General features: G+C 37.6%; 2 protein-coding genes across 3 annotated transcripts in view; one reads left to right on the top strand and one right to left on the bottom strand.

The window, feature by feature from the left end:
• AIMP1 (aminoacyl tRNA synthetase complex interacting multifunctional protein 1) overlaps positions 1-12,839 on the bottom strand; it is a 33,150-nt gene extending 20,311 nt beyond the window's left edge. Inside the window, exons 1-2 of one of the 2 annotated variants that reach the window (XM_031048510.2) lie at positions 12,789-12,806; positions 11,163-11,275 (exon numbers count right to left, since the gene is read on the bottom strand). In XM_031048510.2, the coding sequence (XP_030904370.1) occupies positions 11,163-11,164 (2 nt within the window). In that variant the 5' untranslated portion in view covers positions 11,165-11,275; positions 12,789-12,806. Of the gene's footprint in view, positions 1-11,162; positions 11,276-12,788 lie in introns of both variants that reach the window. The other variant, XM_005148638.3, reaches the window with a different exon arrangement.
• A 249-nt stretch (positions 12,840-13,088) lies between these two features.
• TBCK (TBC1 domain containing kinase) overlaps positions 13,089-20,351 on the top strand; it is a 100,723-nt gene continuing 93,460 nt past the window's right edge. Inside the window, exons 1-3 of the mRNA XM_005148639.3 lie at positions 13,089-13,184; positions 18,075-18,309; positions 20,210-20,282. Coding sequence (XP_005148696.2) covers positions 18,117-18,309; positions 20,210-20,282 — 266 coding nt within the window. The 5' untranslated portion in view covers positions 13,089-13,184; positions 18,075-18,116. The remainder of the gene's footprint in view (positions 13,185-18,074; positions 18,310-20,209; positions 20,283-20,351) is intronic.

The following is a 20,351-nucleotide window of genomic DNA, read 5'->3' as shown; positions in this document are numbered from 1 at the left end:
TCCATCCAAATAGCTGTGCCAGCCCTAAGGAATGATTTGCTAGCTCTGGAGACAACAGTCCAACCCTTTTGGCTGCTAGATAAATCAGGCTCAAACCCAGCTGCAGACAGATCTTTTAGTAGTCCTAAGAGCCTACCCCTCCCTATTTTAAAGGGCTGTGAATAGTAAAAACACACACTACCCAACCTTTTAATATTGAAAAACACTGCAACATGAAAGAGGTTTTGGTTGGTTTTGTTTTTTTTTTTTTTTTAATTTGATGGAACACTGCACACACACAAAAAAAGGCCCATCCACTGGTACCAATTTCGACACAATAGAAGCTACTCAGTAATGATTCCTTTTAAAAATGAAGACAAAAATGTCTTGGAAGGGAATGATTTATCAAAGTCACAAGCAAGTCACAGCATTAATGAAACAGGCAAAAATCAAATCTATGAGAAACAATGAATGAAGAGGACAGACATATGTTAGAACAAAGGCAGAAGCAAGAAATTTTTACTTTAAGAGTGTTATGACAGGCTTACTTTGAATTGAAATTAATTGCTTTGATCTGTATGGTAGAGATCATTAGAAACTGAACAGTCAGAAGTAAAAATTATTCTTGTATTTTGTTCAAGTTTGCCTTTCAAGACTTAGTAGATGCCATGACTTGTTAATTAACCTCATCATATCTTAACAGACCATAGCTGCAACAGGCAAAAAGTTGAGAGTACTTTCAATTTCATTCCTGTCCTGGCTGTAAGACTGTGCTAAATTTGTATTCAGGAAGAAGTTTTACTAGTGCTTGTCTCAGTCCAATTCTGAATTAACTTTGCACTCTTTGTCACTTCTGAGCAGACACCCCAAGGACTAAACAAAGCACAGATTACATGGAGCCACATCCAGGTTAAGATAAGTCAAGCGATTTGGATGCGGCCTGTCACAAAGACTACATACAAAGTTGTACATAGCTTATTAATCCAAGACAACTGCCCAGTAATTCAGTAGACATGGATGGCTCACAACATGGCTCAAGAAAAGCAACTTCTTTGCACTGCTTGACTTAAGAGGTTACACACCCACTACATCTGCCATGTCCCCTGGCAGTAGAGATTCAGCTGGCTGTGCTTTATACTGCAATCTGAAATTTAAGTAGTAGCAGCTCATATGCCAAAACAGTTGGACAGCCGTATGTATTTTTTTCAGCACTGTGTAACTTTTGGATCCTACTGCATTAATATTTTAACGGTAATATCAGAATCTTACAGTAAATGATCACCACGTGCGGAAGGAATTCTCACATAAATCCCATGGTGGAAAAGATGCAACTCCCACAAAATGCTACCTTATTTCTTTGACCTTAAGCACTATTTTCCAAACCTAAAATACATCCAATTATTTGCATCAGAAAGCTTACATTAACCAGTTTTGCTGGGGGTTTTTTTGTTGGTTTGGGGTTTTTTTTGGTTGTTTATTTTTGTTTGGGTTTGGTGTTTTTTTGTTGTGGGTTTTTCTGTTTGTTTGGATTTTCTTTTTTAGTTTAGAAAAGCTTAATTTTCTGAAACTAGGTGTATCCAGTGGCTATCACTGAATACAAAATAAAAAAGTAGCTGCTACTCATGCTTCCAAGTAACCTCATAAACCACAAAGGCTCAATGTCCACATGGAGACCACTAACAAGTGGTGTTCCTCAGGGACTGGTGTTAAAACCAATCCTGTTCAACATCTTTGTCAGCAACATGGGCAACGGGATTGAGCACACCCTCAGTAAGCTTGCTGATGACATCAAGCTGTGTGGTGTGGTTAACACACTGAAGCAAAGGGATGCCATCCAGAGGGACCCTGACACACTTGAGATGTAGGCCTATGCAAATCTCATGAAGTTCAACAAAAAGAAGTATAAGGTCCTACATTTGGCTTAGGGAAAACCCAAGCACAGCTACAGGCTGAGCAGAAAAGTGATTCACAGCAGCCCTGAAGAGAAGGACTTTGGGTGATGGTTGATGAAAAGCTCAACATGAGACGGCAGTGTGCGCTCGTAGCCCAGAAACTAATCATGTCTGAGGATGCATCAAAAGACGCATGACCAGCAGGTCAAAGGAGGTGATCCTGCCCCTCTACTCCACTCTCATAAGACCCCACCTGGAGTACTTTGCGCAGTTCTGGTGTCCCCAGCATAGAAGAACATGGAACTGTTGGAGTAAGTCCAGAGGAAGGCCACAAGAATGATAAAAAGGCTGGTCTTGAAGATCTTAAAGGTCTTTTCCAACCTAGATGATTTCCCATTAAGGGGCCTAGAGCACCTCCCATCCAAAGACAGACTAAGAAAATTGGGGCTATTCAGCCTGGAGAAGAGAAGGCTGTATGGAGACCGCATTAACAGCCTTCCAGTATCTGAAGGGGGCCTATAAGGATGCTGGGGAGGGACTCTTCCTCAGGAACTGCAGTGACAGGACAAGGGGTAATGGGCTCAGACTTAAATAGGAGATACTTAAGTTAAATATAAGGAAGTTATTTACTGCGAGGGTGGTGAGGCACTGGAACAGGCTGCCCAAGAAAGTAGTAAATGCTCCATCCCTGGCAGTGTTCAAGGCCAGGCTGGACAGGGCAACCTTGAGCAACCTGGCCTAGCTGGGGGGGCAGAACTAGATAATCTCTAAGGTCCCTTCCAATCAAAACCATTCTGTGATTCTATGAGAGGTGATGGACTTTACAATTACAGACACACACATATGTCTATAAAATAAAAAATATAAGCAGACTCAGCTGCATCTGGACATGTCTACAAGGTCAGCATATGTCACAGGAACTCAAAGAATCTGTAGAGTAGTTTAACCTCTAGGGTTTTACTGGGGAGTGAAAGCTTTATATTTCTGTCATAACTACATAGTAAAAAACCCATAAATCAGATAGCAGAAGAGTAACCAGAACTGGTCTGAAAACTACCTGTTGATACCAAGTAGAAAACTGTTTCTTAGATATTTCACTTTTTTTTGTAACTTTATCCTAAAAAGGTGAGCATTCATACTACCTCCTTAATTGAGAGCAGGCACAGCAGTTATAAAAACATGAAGAAAAATATTTACCCTCTCTCCCTAAGACATGCCTCACTCTAGAACAAAAATGTATGTTAAAAGTCTCTCTCAAAAAACAACCTTTTTCTTTTGTGTCTATCAGAGCAGTAAGGATAATAACCCTTGTTAAAAATCCCAGCTGCTAAAAAGACATTTTAAAGACACCTTCTCCTCAAAAAAACTTGAGGAGTTTGGAAATAGGAATACTGTTAAGCAATGCATTTTATGTCAGCAACAGTCTGCAAAATAATGGCATTGGTTAGGTAGTTCACAGCAACATAGATCCCCCTTTTCAGTTGTAATTCACAATACTTTTCACATCCGAAACCTTCCTAATAGTTACCTTATTTAGTTAAAATGTGAAATTTATTACTTTTTACATTAGTTTCAGCTTTTCTATATATAAAAGTAGCATCTTGTAGCACAGCTAAAGGAAAATATTCAGTTAAAGCAAGTGCTAAGATTAAAAATAACCATTATGTGTTCAGGAAAACATTCAGCAGACATCATGCAGATGTACAGCAAAAGAACTGCTATTCTCTGACAACCACTTTAACAACTGCTGGTACTTACTGAGGAAGAAACTTTACATATCCTTTTATGTGGATCAAGCAAAAGATGAAGAAAATTAAAACTGAAAATGCGCAGGTTTATGTGTGCATGTGCCTGTGTGTAATCAATGAAAGAATTGCAAACATCTCTTAACCAGGAACAACAAAGAGCTGAGAGGAAAACTACTCCTTGCTGAGCTGCAGCTGCGTTATCTTATTTACATAGGCAAAACCCTCCCACACATACTCAACACACCAGTTTCATCGCACAAATAACTGTACTTTCCAGTACTGAATTTATTCACACACAATATACAAAAATACTAACCCTGTACAGAGAAAATTATTTATTCAGCTGCGCAGTGAAAAGTCTAACTTGACTTTTAAGTCTAAAGCTGGCTGACAACAACTAATCCTCAGCAGCCAGAAGCAGTTACATGTCACTTCAAACCACATGCCAGCAGTATTCATTACTGCATATTCTTGGCATCAGCCTCAAAACATAAGGCTTTCCTTTGACAATGTAGAGTGAAGAGAGTTAAAATTCCTAGCAAGCATCTCATGTACTTAGAAAATCTTCAGATATAACTATTAATTATTGTAAACAACTACCTTTTGGATCAATAGCTTTAACTTGTGTGGTAAAAATATGCAGAATATTTTTCCCCTTTGGAGATAAAAGAAAGGAGCTCTGATGAAAAAAAGTTTTCAGTAGATTAGCATTTCTGCAGATGAAGACTTCACTATTCTAAGCAGGAAAACAAACCAAACAACTTCTGAAGCAAAGACTGTACAACTACCTGTCAATCATTTCTAAATAAAGCACAAAAAGTAAAAATTCAAAGGATGTTTGAAATCAAAATGCCAGCTTCTTCTCAGGCATGGATATCCACCAAAGGGTTTATTACAACATAGCTATTTCAGATCATCTACTGATGTGAAACAAATTTCTCCAGAACAGTGTCCTTCAAATTAAGAAACAAACAAAAAAAATCCACAAAAAAAAAATCCCCACCAAAACCAAAGACCAAACCACATCATGTTTTCATGTACAGCAAATGCTGTTTATATTTAACACAGGTCTTTTCCTTTTTAAAATTAGAATAATTTCTTATTAACAGAGAATCATCACTCAGATTTTATATGCTTATTTCACATTTAGAAAAGCAAGTTAGCTTTCCAAGACTAATGTAGACCCCATGCAAACAAATACACTTTTGACTACTGTGGTTATTCTAGTTGACACACAGTAACTACCTTCCCAAACCATCTTGAAAAGGTTACTTTAGGCCTGACTTGTCTTCTATATTCTAAAACTAGAGAGGAACACCAACAGTATTTTGAATTACCTCTTAGCACCCTTGAAAAACTCAAGCTGTTACTTCCCTTGTTAATTTAATATTGCATAGTTTAGTGAGCAACTTCTCACTCAAATGTTCATGCACTAGTGCTGAAAAGAACTAAGGAACATCACTGCAACTAAATACCTGTTTATGATCACTTGATAACCCAATTTAAAAGTACATATACTCACTAGTCCTTTGGGGACAGTCCAGAACAGCAACATCATTACTGAATTTGCAGTATGTTAGTTGAAGTAACACTTCTGTACCACATCTTCTATAAATACTTAAGTACTGCTTGAGAGCACAACAATATTGTGTATTTTAATGGCACCAAAAAGGTAGACAGTCTTGTAACTGCCTTTCAAAACCTTCTTTGTAGTTGTATGTAGAGAGAAGCGTTTGAGGTTTGCAGCTTTTACAGCTTCTAGGACAAAAATTATTTCCCCCTCTTTCAATACTGAGTCTGTGCAGAGAAAAGAACAAACAAAACCCTCGTGCACTCATCTTGGACATTGAGAAGGCTGATGTCAGCTGTACGACTGACAGTATCCAACAGAAAAATTCTCCAAGTGGTTTCTGGGCAACCACCATATTTCATCCATGGATTCAAAACTTCTTTTGTTCCCATAGTTTGAAATTGAGCTAAATTCAAACTTTGCTGTGTTACAAATTATTCTATTATAAATCCAACCATTTAAAGCCAATTATTTTCAACTAAAATACCCTGGTTTAGCACCTTCAAAACCTGCAAACTTGCAGGCAAGTTCTCTGCAAATGCTAAATTTATAAGCTATATTTAAAGGGAGAAAAAAAAAAATCTCTGCCTAGTTCTTATCATTTTATAGATGGTCATACGGATGTGAAATTACTTACCCACTCTGTCATACCAAGGTAATTAATCTCCTAAGAAAAGATTCATTTCCCTGGTGTACAATTCAGTGTCATATCCTAGCTGGCAATAGTGACTTTCTTAGTGTGACTGTTACCAATTACTGGAGCACTTGACACAAAAGTAGCTCTTACAGTAGGACAAGCACAAATGTGAACTTATGGCCTTCGCTCCAGAGCAGTTGCTACCAAACCAAATGCAGTACCTCTTGCATGCCATGTGCAAGCCTGTGCACTCCGTGGGAAGAGCAGTCCCTGGTTGCCCTAGCCAAATGAGCTGCTGAAATGATCTGCTCACTTCAGTCTGAAACAAGATGCTGCTACAAAGCTGTATATTAAACTGTAATCAAGAGACACTCTGGGATAGAAACCAGATCCCATAGCCATGGATCGTTTCTGACAGAGGGTCCTGAAGTCAGAGACTAATCTTTAAACTATTAATTCATACTCAGTTGAAGTTACATTGGGAAAGCTCCTGATGAGAAGGAAATGGAAATAAAAGTATTCTATAATAGATAGTTTTATGCCAAAAGATTGCACCAAATGATCTCAAGAAGAGATTTGCTAACTCAAGGCAACTTTTGACAATGTTTTATGGATCGCAAACTGCTTTCAAATGTAAAAAGCATCTCAGAATCTGCCTGCTTTCAGATAATTGGGATATGAGACAACACACCAGGGAAGCAGTTATAAGAGGCACTCAATTTTTTTTCTAATGCAGCATAGAATCTCTCAGTTTTTGTGCCAGCATTCTGAAAGAAAGAATGGGTTCTTCTACATGCACTGCTTTTAATGGATGACGCTTAAATACAGTATATATTGCTTTCTACTACGAATGCTAGTTTAAGCTTCCATCTCCAGAGTTTTTGAAGTCAATGAACAGTTCCTAGGCTGTTACTATAAAGTGGCATGAGAACTTAAGAATTGAACATAAAGTTGTGCAGCGTAACAAAAATTACAAAAGCTAGGTCAGCAGAAGGCATTTCTTTTCTGGAATTTCTCTCTGAAAATAGCAAAGAGGACTTTAATTCTCATTTCAGTAAGGTATCAGTCATTTTCTTTAGAAACAACAAGTGTCAACAAGTTATGACAGCTGCTGTTACATACTCCCATTGAGGTATTTAATCACCAAATTGGATCAGTTTCAACCTATCATGACTCTAGGCTTTAAATGTAACTGAAGAAAAACCTTATCTTTCACCTTGGTAGCCAGAGATGATTCCCTCACCTTATTAATAAAGACATTACTTACTTTTAAAGGCATAAAACTTATACTCCACATAGGCAATAAGAGTTTTTTGGAACAACATCCGCTTTTCAGCTTCTGTAGACAGAACGGGTGACCTACCTCTACCAGAAGTCCACTGATCGATTGCCAATATTCTGACAAAACAGAATGAAGCAAAACAAACCACAATTGGAAGGTTCAAAAAGTTACTCAGATATTCAGATATGGACTTAATTTATGCAGTTAATTTTATCCCCCCATTCCTGCTCGGATCCCATGGTAGGACACGAGAATTTCTTGAGTAACAGAAGAGCGACACAGACATGGACATTCAAGAACACACAGTGACTCAGAAACTGATTCTCTGGTGGTTACACACTACTGCTAATGCAGCTCAATGTTAGCCTGTAAGCAGCAGCATTAGATTTACGAAGACAGACTAACTACCACAGCAAATAAATAACATACAAAGGAATAAACAAGTGATTGAATTGTTCCTTCTCTATTTCCATTTGAACCAGCCAGCTATTTAAAATGCAATATTGAAAACCAAAATTGCAAACTACTTTACAAGCTAACAATAAGAAAATAACAGGATACTAACAGCTGCCATCTGCCAGTTCTGAATGGCATGACATTTTTTAGATACCTTATTTAGGGGGAAAAATGAAAACTCAAAACTGACATTCAGAAAAAATCCTATAAATTAAACCAATTTCTTTTAGTTTTGGCCAGTCACCTGATACAAAATATCATGTGGCAGCAGGTCATTACTTGCATGTCTCCTAGAAAGCTGAACAGGGATCTGGCACACTGAATTTTGTAATCAGGAATGCCAGCCACTGTCATGCCTAAACCACAGTTATGATTAATTACAAATTTCTAACCATGATAAATTTATAAGCATTTGTCAGTAGCACAGAGCATCAAGCTCATGCAACAAACAGTAACTCAAGCAACAAACTTTCCTTATTTAACTATAAACTTGGACAGTTTAGCAATACTCAAATGAATACAGTGACAATCTCAAAATATTTGAAGCCACCACACTAACCAAGCAAACTAGCTTATATTTCTTAAATTCAGTAAGTGCTTTCCCTTGTTCTGTCTATCAGATCTATTCAATAGACCAGAGCTAAAGGGGCTACAGTTTCTGGCAGGGAAATACCTACTTGCAGAACATGTCATACTTGTTACAGACTTCACCATTAGAAGGCTTTATGGCTCAAAAATGTAAAGGCAACTAAAAAATTAACACAACACAAACAGTATAGAGAAGAACAGCTTTTCACCTGGAAATTTATTATCTTTCCATGCTTCTCCCCTCCAGTTTAAAAGAAAAAAAGGGAGTGGGGAAATCAGCTCAAACTTGTCTTGTCTATAGACAAGAAGTATGAGGGATACAGGAGGAATTATAGGAGAGGCAAGTCAAGAAAGGCCTGACTAGCCACATTTTATTACAGGCAAACTGCCTCAGCTGCTCAGGAGGCTTCCCAAGCAATGTTCACACTGCACTCATGCATACTCAAGACCCCCCACAGAACTGCCACAGAGATTTGCTTTTGTCCAGGTTCTCCTTTCCTGTCTCTCAACTTTTTTAAGGCACTTCAAAGAAGATCAAAAAGCTTGAAAGAAGTGCAGTTGTTTAGTCTACAGAAGAGAAGATAGATGGAAGGCTTGGTCTCGTTCTTCAAACACAAACAAAGTTGATATGGGAATGGGACTAAACTGTTCACCAGGTTTATTGCAGACAGGAAAAAGCAAGGAAGATTTAAGTTAGACATTTGAAAACCTTTCAATTAAGAGTAATTGACTGTCCAAGCTACCTATGGAGGTTGTGGAATATCAATCACTGGAAGATTTTAAGAAGAGGTTATGCAAACGTCTGTCAGAAGTGATTAAGGTATAATAGATTAGAGTGAATTTGAGATCTTTTGCTCCTCTTCTGCTAAGGTCATCCAGCATTACAAACAAAATACTTCCTTCTTCTACACCCCTGCACGTTATTGAACTTTAAAAAACACATTGTAAAACCTATGCCTTTAACTGTGACATTTCCACATATTCAAGTGTGATTATTTGGTAGAGCAAAACACACATCAAAGATTTGCTAATTATGAAAGTAGGATAAAGAAACCACCTGTGAAGTAAAACACCAATGCATTAGGTTTACACTCACACTGAAGAAACTGTCCTCTAATGTCATAATGTAGACAGTACTGTATTTTCTTGTTCTCCAAAAGAAATTTGTGAAAATTTTAACTGATGACTTACTGTTTTGTGGTCACAAAATCTAGCCAGCCAACCATTTTTCAGTTTTTACTTTTTTTTTTTTAAAAAAAGGAAAGCACTTTTTCCCAAGCATCAAAAACCCCACAAACCAAAAAAACAGAAACAAAACCAAAACAAAACAAAAAAAACCAACAAAATCCCCCAAACCAAATCAAAACCCCAATGATGAAAGCAGAAAACTGCTTTGAGAAGTATCCAGATCTTTTTGAAACCATGTTAAATTATGAGTAAGGATGGCTTCCACCACAGTGGGGGAAAAAGCGCCATATGAGACTTCCCTCCACCACTGTTTAATACTAATGCAACCATGGAAATATTTTCCCCCTACTGTTTAACACTAATGTAACCATGGAAATGAAAATTAAATATCAATTTCTTCCTCACCAGCAGTATGCCAGGATATCTAACATGGGAAATGTTTCTTGGTGATGTTAATAAGAACCATATAGGTAACTGTTTGGTAGGAAAATAAACAGGGGTTTCTGGGGGTCTCTGCTGGACTGACATCATATAATTAGTATCACTGTACAAGAAACAAGAGATGCTATTTACTTTACTCACATGCAATGTTCCTAGCAGCCACCCTCTATGCTGACCCTTCAGTTTACTTGTGTTGTCTAGCATTTGACATTCTTTAAGTTTTAGGAAACATCCCTTTTGAAGAGACAAACGTGAATTAATTCATTCACATGGGAGCTGCAACATACAGCAACCAAACATAATCAAAAAAGTCAAAAGTGTTACGGTAGACACCAGATTTGTCTTCCTGCACACTTGATCATCTTCTGCTGACAACTGCTTTGTTGTTTTTATTATAGAGACATCTTCCCAGAATGCTTCTGGGGACTTGTAAAGTAGGTGGGATTTATACACACCCAAGAGCTCAATTTTTTCTTTTCACTCTTGGTCTAGAGAGGTCATGAATAACACTTATCTCCTACTTTTTCATCTCAATACATTTTTTTTTCTTGCAATTTAAGATCCACTCTTCATTCTGATGCCATTATTTGTCCTCCAGAATATACAAGCTACTTCTGCTGCTGCTGCTGCTTCATGGTTTTTCAGAAATGAACAGAGTAACACGACAGACATAAAATTATTTATTCTGTTTTCATGTTGGTGGGAGGGAAGCTGAGACCAGTACTTTTTAAATTTTATTCTACTGGTAGTTAGTAAATTCACGCAGAGCAGCAATTTCAGAAGTGGTCTGTTGACTCAAAAAGCAAGTCCACAAATCACTTCAGCTGATTATTACCTTGCGTTATGACTTACTATCTTATAATACAACCTAGCAGAGTTCTATAGTATGAAGTGTACTGTGTACAGAAGTACTTTGAGGCATTTTTACAATATTTCCAGGAACTCTTTTTAAAGCTTCACACCAACTGAAATGAGTGCACTGTATCTCAATATCTTACAGATTAATATAAAAGCAAAGTTTTTTACTTCCTACTTTAGTCCTAATTTAAGAAACACCACCACACAACACATCACAAACAACCTGGTCTTCACAGAGCTTATGGAAGAAAAACAAACAAAAGATTGAGAGATAATTTGGAAACACTGATCAAATTATTGTGATGATGTTTCATCTGAATTAGGAATTCAGTGTGTCAAGCACATTGCTTGAAATTTCAGGGATAAACATTACAGTAAACATATATATTTCAACATTCTCTAAATTATGACTCTGCTCTTCAAAAATGTGATTTTATCAAGGGTATTAAGAAGGCAACTTTAGAAAGAACAAGAGCAGGGAGGAATGCCACCAATAAGCCTTGCACGACAGAGCATTACTCACATGACATTTTATAGTTTCCTTTTCATGACAGCACAGTATTGTGAAACTTCCAGGTCAGTAGAAAGTCAAAGACTGTAGTAGACTAGAATCCCTTGACTGATCTGCAGGAATAACTTTAAGAAAAACCCATGAATTAAAGGATTTTGCAAAGCATGCAAAGGCCCAGAGGGTTGCTTGCTTCCTCCGAAATCATGGCATAGTTAACTTCATTGCTAGTCTTCTTGGATAACACATGTAACTGAAATAACAGCACTGTATTAAACAGACTTCAGTAAAATACATTTAGGAGAAAAGAAATTTCATAGAACATCTCCAAAATCAGAAGGATGAAAACCCCCACTCTACTGACTATTGGATAAAATATCAATGTTCTATCTTTCACTTATTTCTAAAACCCTTTCAGATATATTCAGTATTAAAAATTCTGTTTCAGGACTTCGGTTTTATTTTACAGATATTAGGTTTACTTTCGCAGAGGTCTGCCAAATAACATATTATTATTTAAACATAACTTGAGAATAATATAGTAAGAGAACAATAATAACATACTAAAATAGGAAGCTATATTTAATGACCACTGCCTCTGCTTACTATAAATTTCATGTAAGTACTCCAAATTGCAAAACTACCTGTGAAAAGTACTAACTGTATATAAAAAAAAATTAAAAAATCCGAGAAAGATCAGGAAATGCAAGAATATTCTGTAGTAGTATTTTGCTAGCTGTTAAACCCAGCACAAAACCACTTATTAATATACATAATACTTCAGTTACATTGCCATATGCTGTTTAGCTCTGGATTTATAATATAATCTAAGGATTATCCAATCCATGCATCCCTGTCCAGAATGTCCTGCATATTAAATCTTGAAAGTATCTCTACTGAGAAATGACAAAATACTTAGCTAAAACTGGTTTTCACTCACTGAAGTTTATGCAAAAGCATAACAAACACATATACCATTTACCAAAACAGAGAAAGCACCTGTTTTTCAGGAACAGCCGGTCCTATGCAAAGCCAATACACATATTTCTCAGGCTATTACAGCATTCTCTTCAACGCCCACCACACTATGCTGCTTCCAAACTGTCCTTACAGTCGATGGGCTAAATAAAGGAACTCAACTGATTTCAGAAGAACCACTTAAAGTGTATGCTTCTTCCCAGCAAAGTGTGGTATCTGTATTTGCAGTGCCGCCCTACAGCTACAATGCACACTACGCCCCGTGATTAAACCCCGTATACAAATCACACAACAAACATGGTTTCCTCTATTTTAAAACCCCTCAGCCTACTTCTCCACTGCAGGGGAATTGCCCTCAGAGGGACAGCAGCAGCGTCCCTCAACCACCGCCGCAGCACACAGCCCGCAGAGACATCACTCCGAGACATCCCGCCCTTAGTTGCCTCCGAAGCAAACTGAGACCTGTCTGGCTCCCCAGTGAGCTCGGCCCGATCCGGGGTGGGGGGAAGGAGGGGGCCAGGGCAGACCGCCAAGACGCAAGCCCCCAGCAGTGAATGGGGTCGGAATCAAGTCACCCACGGGCGCTCTGGGAGCACGCTAACGGGACACAACCACCGCCCCGCCGTGTCGGGACCCAGCTGGGCCCCACCGAGAGGCACTCACATGAACCGAGCCGCAGCCACACACCTCCACCCGCTGAGGAGAAAAAAAGGACCCCCTTCTCCCAGACTGCCTGCGTGAACGCCTGAAGTTTATAAAGAAAGCTCCTAGGAAAGCCTCACTGCCCGCAGCAAGCACTGCTTTTACGGCCAAAATGCTCAACATGTCGTTGTCAGAGTACTGATGGAGCACACACACAAGTGGCGCGAGGGGAACTATTAAACTTTCTTTTTTTAAAAAAAAACGGCCCAAAAAAAGAAAGGTCAGGCACCGTGGAAGACACTTCTACGCCGGGGTCCTTCTGACTCTGGTGGCGAGTGGTGACGCCACGGAGCAGAGACGGCGGTGATGCCGCGTTCAGGGGAGGGGCGCGCAGCGGGGACGGCGGCGCTCGGGCAGGTACTTCCTTGCCCAGGTCCCAGCCCTCGTCCCTTTCCCTCTTCTCTTTTCCTTCTCCTACCTCGCTGTGCTCAGGGTAGCACCCGCCGCCGAGGGCAGCCCTCGCCGGTGGTCGATGGGTGACAGGCGTCGAGGCAGTGGTGTGTTGGGCGGGGGTGCGGGGCGAGCGCTGCCGTGCAGCGCCGTGAGGTGTGCTGGGCCGGAGGGAAAAGCAGCGCCGCCGGGTCGCTCCTTTTCGAGCTGCTAAGTGCCGTGGGTGTAGCGCCTGAGAGCGAGGGGGGGGGTGTCTGCTCTCGTTTCCATAGGGGGTTACTGGAGCGGCTCGGGGTTACCGGCACTTTCAGCAGTCCTTTAGCAACCTGGTTAAATGTGACTTCCACTGAATTCCTGAACAGCCGTGTATAATGTGTCCAGTGTCAAGTGCTGACATAACACCTTTATGTGCATAACGACACCGATGTAACAGAACAGGAAGGCTGGCAGTAACGAAGACACTGATAACGAAAAGAAAGAATAGGTTTATAAAACAGAGATGTGACCAAAAGTCTATTAGAATCTATTAAAATTAGGTTATAATTTCTTCGTGCTACCCAAGTGTTCTTATTTTTCCCAACTAGCTAAATGTTCTAGCTGCAGATACAAACCTTGAGGTGTCTGTAAGTTTCACTAACCCTTAGGCCTGGCTTTCAGAGCAGCAGCACTTTATTCTGTGCAGTAATGTTGTAAATGCTGCACACAACACCAGGAACTCTACTTACGCAAACACCTGTATGGGATACAGATGCTTTAATGTACCTGTCACAAAATTCTCCAAATACTACTGAGATAGAGCATTTTTTTAATCTTTGCTGTTGTCTTACATTTCACTTAAGTGCTGCTTTATTATCCCCACAACAGTAGGGAAAGGAATTACCATTTGGTATTTTCATGAAATAACTTATCAAGTATTTGTTAGCCACATATGCCAAAACCACTGTGATACTTCTATGGGTTTTGTGGTTTTTTTTCCTTTGAAATTTGTGTATTGAAGACAAAATAATGACATTGGAACCTTTTCAAAATCTGGTTTTCATTTTCTGTTGATCTCAAGTAATAGCATTATAATGAAAATTCTGGCATAGTTATTTATCTACTACCAAATTTGTGTATCTGTGATGTGAAGTGTTTCTTTCCTGCACTGAATTTATTAGTTTGGACAAAGGAACAATTTGTTTGCTTGCTTTTAAAGTATGCCTAACATGTGTATAGTCTGTAATTACCTGCCCATGACTCCATAGTTATTCTTTTTTTATAGGTAGAGTACCAGTTACTTCAATGAATGTTAGAAAAAATTAGAAAAAGAACATTTTGATGTTTTGCCACAGGACAAAACATTTGATTAAGCACAATTCTGATTACATTTAGATTTTTATGCAACTTACGGTGTTTGTAGTAGGTGTTTATACTTTTTATGATGAAGTGAGTATGTCCCAACTCACTGTTTGTGGTTGTCCCAACAAATACTTATTTTCTATGCTCCATTCCATAGGAATCTGAATTCATCGTTTCAGTTTATTTTCTGCATTTTAGTAAACTTTATGGATAGCTATGTGATGCTTCACAGTGGTAGGCAAATCACACAGTTTTGTTTTTTTCTGAAGTAGCAACACTGTAGCTAAAATTCCACCTTTTATTTCAGTTACTTTGTCAAATTAGCAATTACTCTTGTTGCAACAGGAATATTTTAAGACTTAAGAGCAGATGAAAAGATATTTTGTTAAAGAATTTCTTCATATGAAATAGCTCACTTTGTTGAAAATACTGTGATTTAATGAAAACCAGGGTAAGCATGGGATATTCAGGCCACCTGCTCTCCTGAACTCATTCTTAATGCCTTTAACAGTAGTGATTATAATTATGTTTTAATTCTGAAAAATTGCCTTCATTAGGCAAGGGACATTTACACCTGGTTACTCAGGAGGCATTTAAATAACTAGCCATTTAAAATTGCTATAAGGTATTATTAGCACATGGCTAGTTGTCTTTATTTCTGCATGTGGATCCTTTATAAACCACAGATGTGTTTCACAGAATGGATTCATACAGGTTGGTGTGTGCAGTTTTGTTTTTTTTTAAGGGCAAAGTTCTTAGTGTCCAGTGACTACTGCCTTAGCTCAGGGCAGTGAAAAAGTTGTAAATGATGGCTATAAAATGCTGAATTCTGAAGACAAAATATTTGTTCTTTGAGAGCAGTAGGTATTCAGAGAAGCAAATTGCTCAGTAGATGACAGGTTTTTGTATTTTATTTTTCAGTGTTGGGCATAGAAAAGTTATCAAGTGGAAGATTGTTGAAGTAAAGCTAATCTGAATGTTAAAAAGGAATTTGTAAAGGTCTTCTGCTTACGGTGGATTTTGTTGAGAATGTTGGTTAGTGGCTTCGTGTACTGTAAAGGTTGCTAAGGGAGATTTGGATGGAGGCAATGGGCTAGAGAATATCACTGAGAGACTGGATGCAAAACAGGCCACTTCTGGACTTATGATCTTTGTCAGACCTATTTTGCAGATGTGATAGACTCTCATATATGGAATAAATAGTACTTTGGAAACAACGGCTCAGTAATTTTAGATGACAGTAGTAAGACAAGTTTTTGTTTGCTCTTCTATCTTTACTGTTCCAGATTATCAGAATTGGATTTTCAGAATTCAATCCCAAAATTGAATTTACCTTATCTGTTTCTGGTGTCAGTTTAAAATAACAAACCTTTCTCTTCCTCTTTTATTACAAAGTAATACGGAAGTTCTACAGGACATAATTCATTCCTCCGAATCATAAAATTAATGCAATATGTATCGTTTGTATATAGAAAAGGTGAGTTTAAGGTGTGAAATTGCATGCCTTGAACATGAGGAGAATGTGCAGCATTCTGTCTGTTTATAGTTGTGCCAGACTTTGATGTGGATAATTAAAAAAAAAAGACAATGTAAAAATAGTTTGATGAGATCTTTTTTACAGATGAAATTTTAAAATATGGATAACACTTCTGTCTGAATTTAGAAATGTCAGTAAGTTACTGGATAAATGACTAGACTGAAATAATTTCATTAAAACAACGCCTTTCACTTAAGCTGTAATATATATCCATTTTTAAAGGTGTTGGAAGGATTAAGTTTTTAGGTTTTGGGATTACTTGGTTTATTTTTCAAGTCAGCCCTTGGGATTTGTAGAAGTTGAGAGTTAAGGACAGAGGTCAGAGTTAAGTTGTGAAGGTGGATATTGACAGAACTAGCTCTTCTCCATCCTCAGAGAGGGTTTTTTTCATTGCTTTAGCAGATTGCATAGAATGAACTCTATAGTAAGAGAACTTGTTTTAATGCATATATATTAAAATTCTTTATTGGTTCCTTTAGGTGGCTGACAGGATAGATTGTTTGCTTATAATGTGTCTTCCTTTTTGTCTGTGTGCTTCCTAACCAAAGGAAGTAAATGATAAATCTGCAGTTGTCTAGTTGAATGCATCGCAGGTGGTCTAATTCATTATTGTAGGCCAAATGCTCAACAGGACAAGAAAAGTTTAATATCTCAGAATAGTTATTGACTTGATATTTAACATTTTGAATAAAAATTCCTGTCGAAATGTCCACTGAACGCAGATGCAGTGTATTAGAGAAGTATTATCTAGAAGATTATTTTTCTACAGTAAAAATGAAAACATTTCTTCTCTGAGCAAATATTGCACCCTACATATTTTACTTTTCAGAGACATACTGCATCTTGCTGTTTGGCATAATTTTACTCTTCCTCTCCTCAACTCTGACCATATTAACTTTCTTTTATTTTAGAGCAATTATTAGAGAACTGTTGTGCCAAACAAGATTATAATTCATTCCTTATATCAAGATTTAATTTTTTTTTTCCTGATTAATATATATTTTCTTTCTGAAGCCAGGTAATTCATTTGGCAGACATGATGTTTTTATAGGAATGTGGGTCTTAATACAAATACTCAGTTAAAGTTTTCCAGTTGGAACTTGCTGCATGCCAGTAAGTCTTTGTGCTTGCAGTCAGTGCAATTTATGTCTTTACAATGGAACATTCTAACTCTAAATTACATTGTTAGCATCCTATATTAAATCCTTTCCAGAAGATATTAAATATTAATGAGATATGAAAGCCTTGTATCTTTACAAATGAGACCTTTAATACCAAAAATACTACTAGAAAACTCCAATGCTCAATGCTGTTTCAGATTTATTTTCTTCCTTTAAGTTTGATTGCTTAATACTGTGCATTTATATTTAATATGATAATGTATATTAGCATTTAAATGTGCATATCTTATGCTTGTATTCAGGGGGAAAAATACAGATGAGAGTCTTATAGTTGCTTTGTATTTTAAATTGGACTGTATTAGTTAAAGCAGAGGGTATATTCCATAATTTCCATTTTCATAAACTTGGTAAATATGTTTTGTATCTGAGTATCTCTGTGCAACTTGTCATGGGGTCAGTCAAGAGTCACAGAAAAAACTTTTTAGTTTTTTTTACTGGGAATTTTGTGCTGCGAACAAGGTATTTTAGAAGAGTTTGTTTCATGCCTTTACTGCTTTTTAATAAGTAGCCCACTGTATTACAGTAGTCACCTGAAGATTGTTTGTATGAAAGCTTTTATCTGCTTTAAAATAGTTTCATTTAGTTCTTAGATCTGTTCTTAAAACTGTCACTGTTTTTTGATCTTCAAATGTAGTGCTTATGATGCAACAGCATTGTATTGTTATTGTTGTTTTTATTATGCAAAAAGACTCATTCCCCCAAACCTTTTAAATTGTGTTATTTAGTAAACAACTAGTAAGCTTAGTCACAAGAGTCTATCTATTTTGCAGATAAATCTTTACTCTCTGTTGTCTTTTTAAGGAACAGGAATTGCTCTGAAGGGCTTAAGACTGTGCGAAAAAGATGTTTCCTTTAAAAGACACTGAGATGGGTGCCTCCACCTTTTTTGCCTCTGCTCTGCCACATGATGTTTGTGGAAGCAATGGCCTTCCTCTGACACCTAACTCCATCAAAATTTTGGGAAGATTTCAAATCCTTAAAACAATCACCCATCCCAGACTTTGCCAGTATGTTGACATTACCAGAGGTAAACATGGTGAGTATCTGTTTAATAAGGAATTAATATGTATCGTTACAGTGATGTTTTTGTGACAGTCTATCTAAAGGTGACCAAGCAGTATATTGCCTTTATAGCACCAGAAAGTGGCTGGTTTTTCGTCTCAAAATGACTGTATACCTTTGCTGTGACTGATGGTACTGGTGCTTTTGTTTCTTCTATACAGAATCAATGCAGAGATTGTCTGTCCTCTTTTGTTCTATGATATGCTAAGTGATAAAAGCCAAGAACTTTCTTCTTTTTATACCTCATTAAAATTCTTTTACTCAGTTGCTGTGCCATGTTTTTGTGTAGGACATTGAAATACAGGTATATTTGACGCCGAGCTTTACACCCATGTTCTAATATTGTGAACATTTTCATGTCATAGCTAGGTTTCTTGTACGTTGCAGCTGATCTTGCTATTGCAGTTATTTTGTGTCTTGGCTGCAAGCTTCCGTTATTTATTTTTTTTCTATTTTAGCTCTTTTAAGATCTCTCCCGCTAACAATTACTTTATTCTAGTACAAGTTTATTTTTTTTTTCTTAGTAACTGGTATCACACACTTAACTCGAATAGGCTTCAGTTGTTCATTGTTTTTTTTCTACTCCAGATGATCTTATTCTATTGCAAGCTCAGCAGGAATACAGCACTTAATTGTCACAAAAAGGCTGGAACACCTGTGACAATTTAAGTGGTTGCCACCTTTAACTTTTAAATCATAATGTTCCCGCATGAAAATGGATTGTATGTGTTTGATTAGCTACAGGGTCTCATAAAGTAAAGAAAGTAATTTTTTCCCTTTTAGAATGTAGTATGAGAGGATGTTTCAAATCTTTAGGATATTGCTGATTCCAAGCATGGAAGTATTCTGTGGAGTCAGGGTTCTTCGTGTTTTTATTTGCTCTTAAACTTGTATATTTTTCATTTTCTGCCATCAGGAGATCTAGAAAGTCTATTAATATTCATCTTGTTTTTTCTAGTACCTTTTGGAACAGGAACTGGGATTTTCTTACATCATTCTTTGGGGGTGAAAGGTTAAGAAACATTAGCTAACATTTTGTAAGTAAAAGATACAGCTAAATAGGAAAACATGGCCTTTTTGGCAGTGAAGAGTCAATGACATGAAAGTGTGAGCGTGTGTAAATGTGAAGGAGAAACAATCTTTTCATAATTGAAGTAACTTGAAGGATAGCAAATAAAATGTCTAACCCTGAAGTCAGGAGACTGTTTTCTTTCTAGTGGTTAAGTAGCAGTTAATCAGTGTCAAATAATATGGCAGATTTTATGGCAAATTTCATTATTCTGACACTGACAGAATTTTTCATTTGTCAACCCTATGCAGAGTAATTTATTGTTATTTTTCTTGTAAACATCAATATTCAGAGCCAGCCCATCAATCTATGGAACATGTGGGATCCCTGCCTGGCCTATCACTATTTGTTGGGTAAAGGATACTAGGGCTAGTGATGTGCTAGTTGGTTCATCAGGACTAAAACTCATGTGCTCACTCTGAGTCCCTTTTCTCAAAGCTGATGTTACTTTGAGTCTGTCTCTCAACAACCCATTCACAGGTTCCTGCAAATATGTATATGTTTATCTTCTTTGAGACCTCAGATCTTAAGTCAGATTTGATTGACATTAGGTGGGGGATTCAGCATTTGTTAGGGGGTTACTGGACAGATGGATTGACAGTGCTTTGCATGAGGAAGGAGGAAAGATAATCTTCTATATCCCATGGTGGTGATATCCAGAAGTTGTACACCTTCAATATTTAATTATGTGTAATTTTCCATGCAATATATGAAATATTTTATATCTGCCGAATAGGTAGACTGAGAAATCTGTACTCCCATTATCTTCTTTGGATTCTACTCCTCTTATACTTTTTTCAATTAGAGAGGCTGGTGGTAGCTGCTGAGCACTGTGAAGAGAGTCTGGAAGATTTGCTACGAGAAGGAAAGCCAGTCAGGTAAGGTATCAAGCTAAATTCAGATCCACTTGCCATAATTGCATGCCATCTATGGCAAAATCCCAAACT

The sequence above is a fragment of the Melopsittacus undulatus genome, chromosome 7 (genome assembly GCF_012275295.1).
Source record: "Melopsittacus undulatus isolate bMelUnd1 chromosome 7, bMelUnd1.mat.Z, whole genome shotgun sequence".
Lineage (NCBI taxonomy): Eukaryota > Metazoa > Chordata > Aves > Psittaciformes > Psittaculidae > Melopsittacus > Melopsittacus undulatus.
This window is presented reverse-complemented; position numbering and strand designations above follow the sequence as displayed.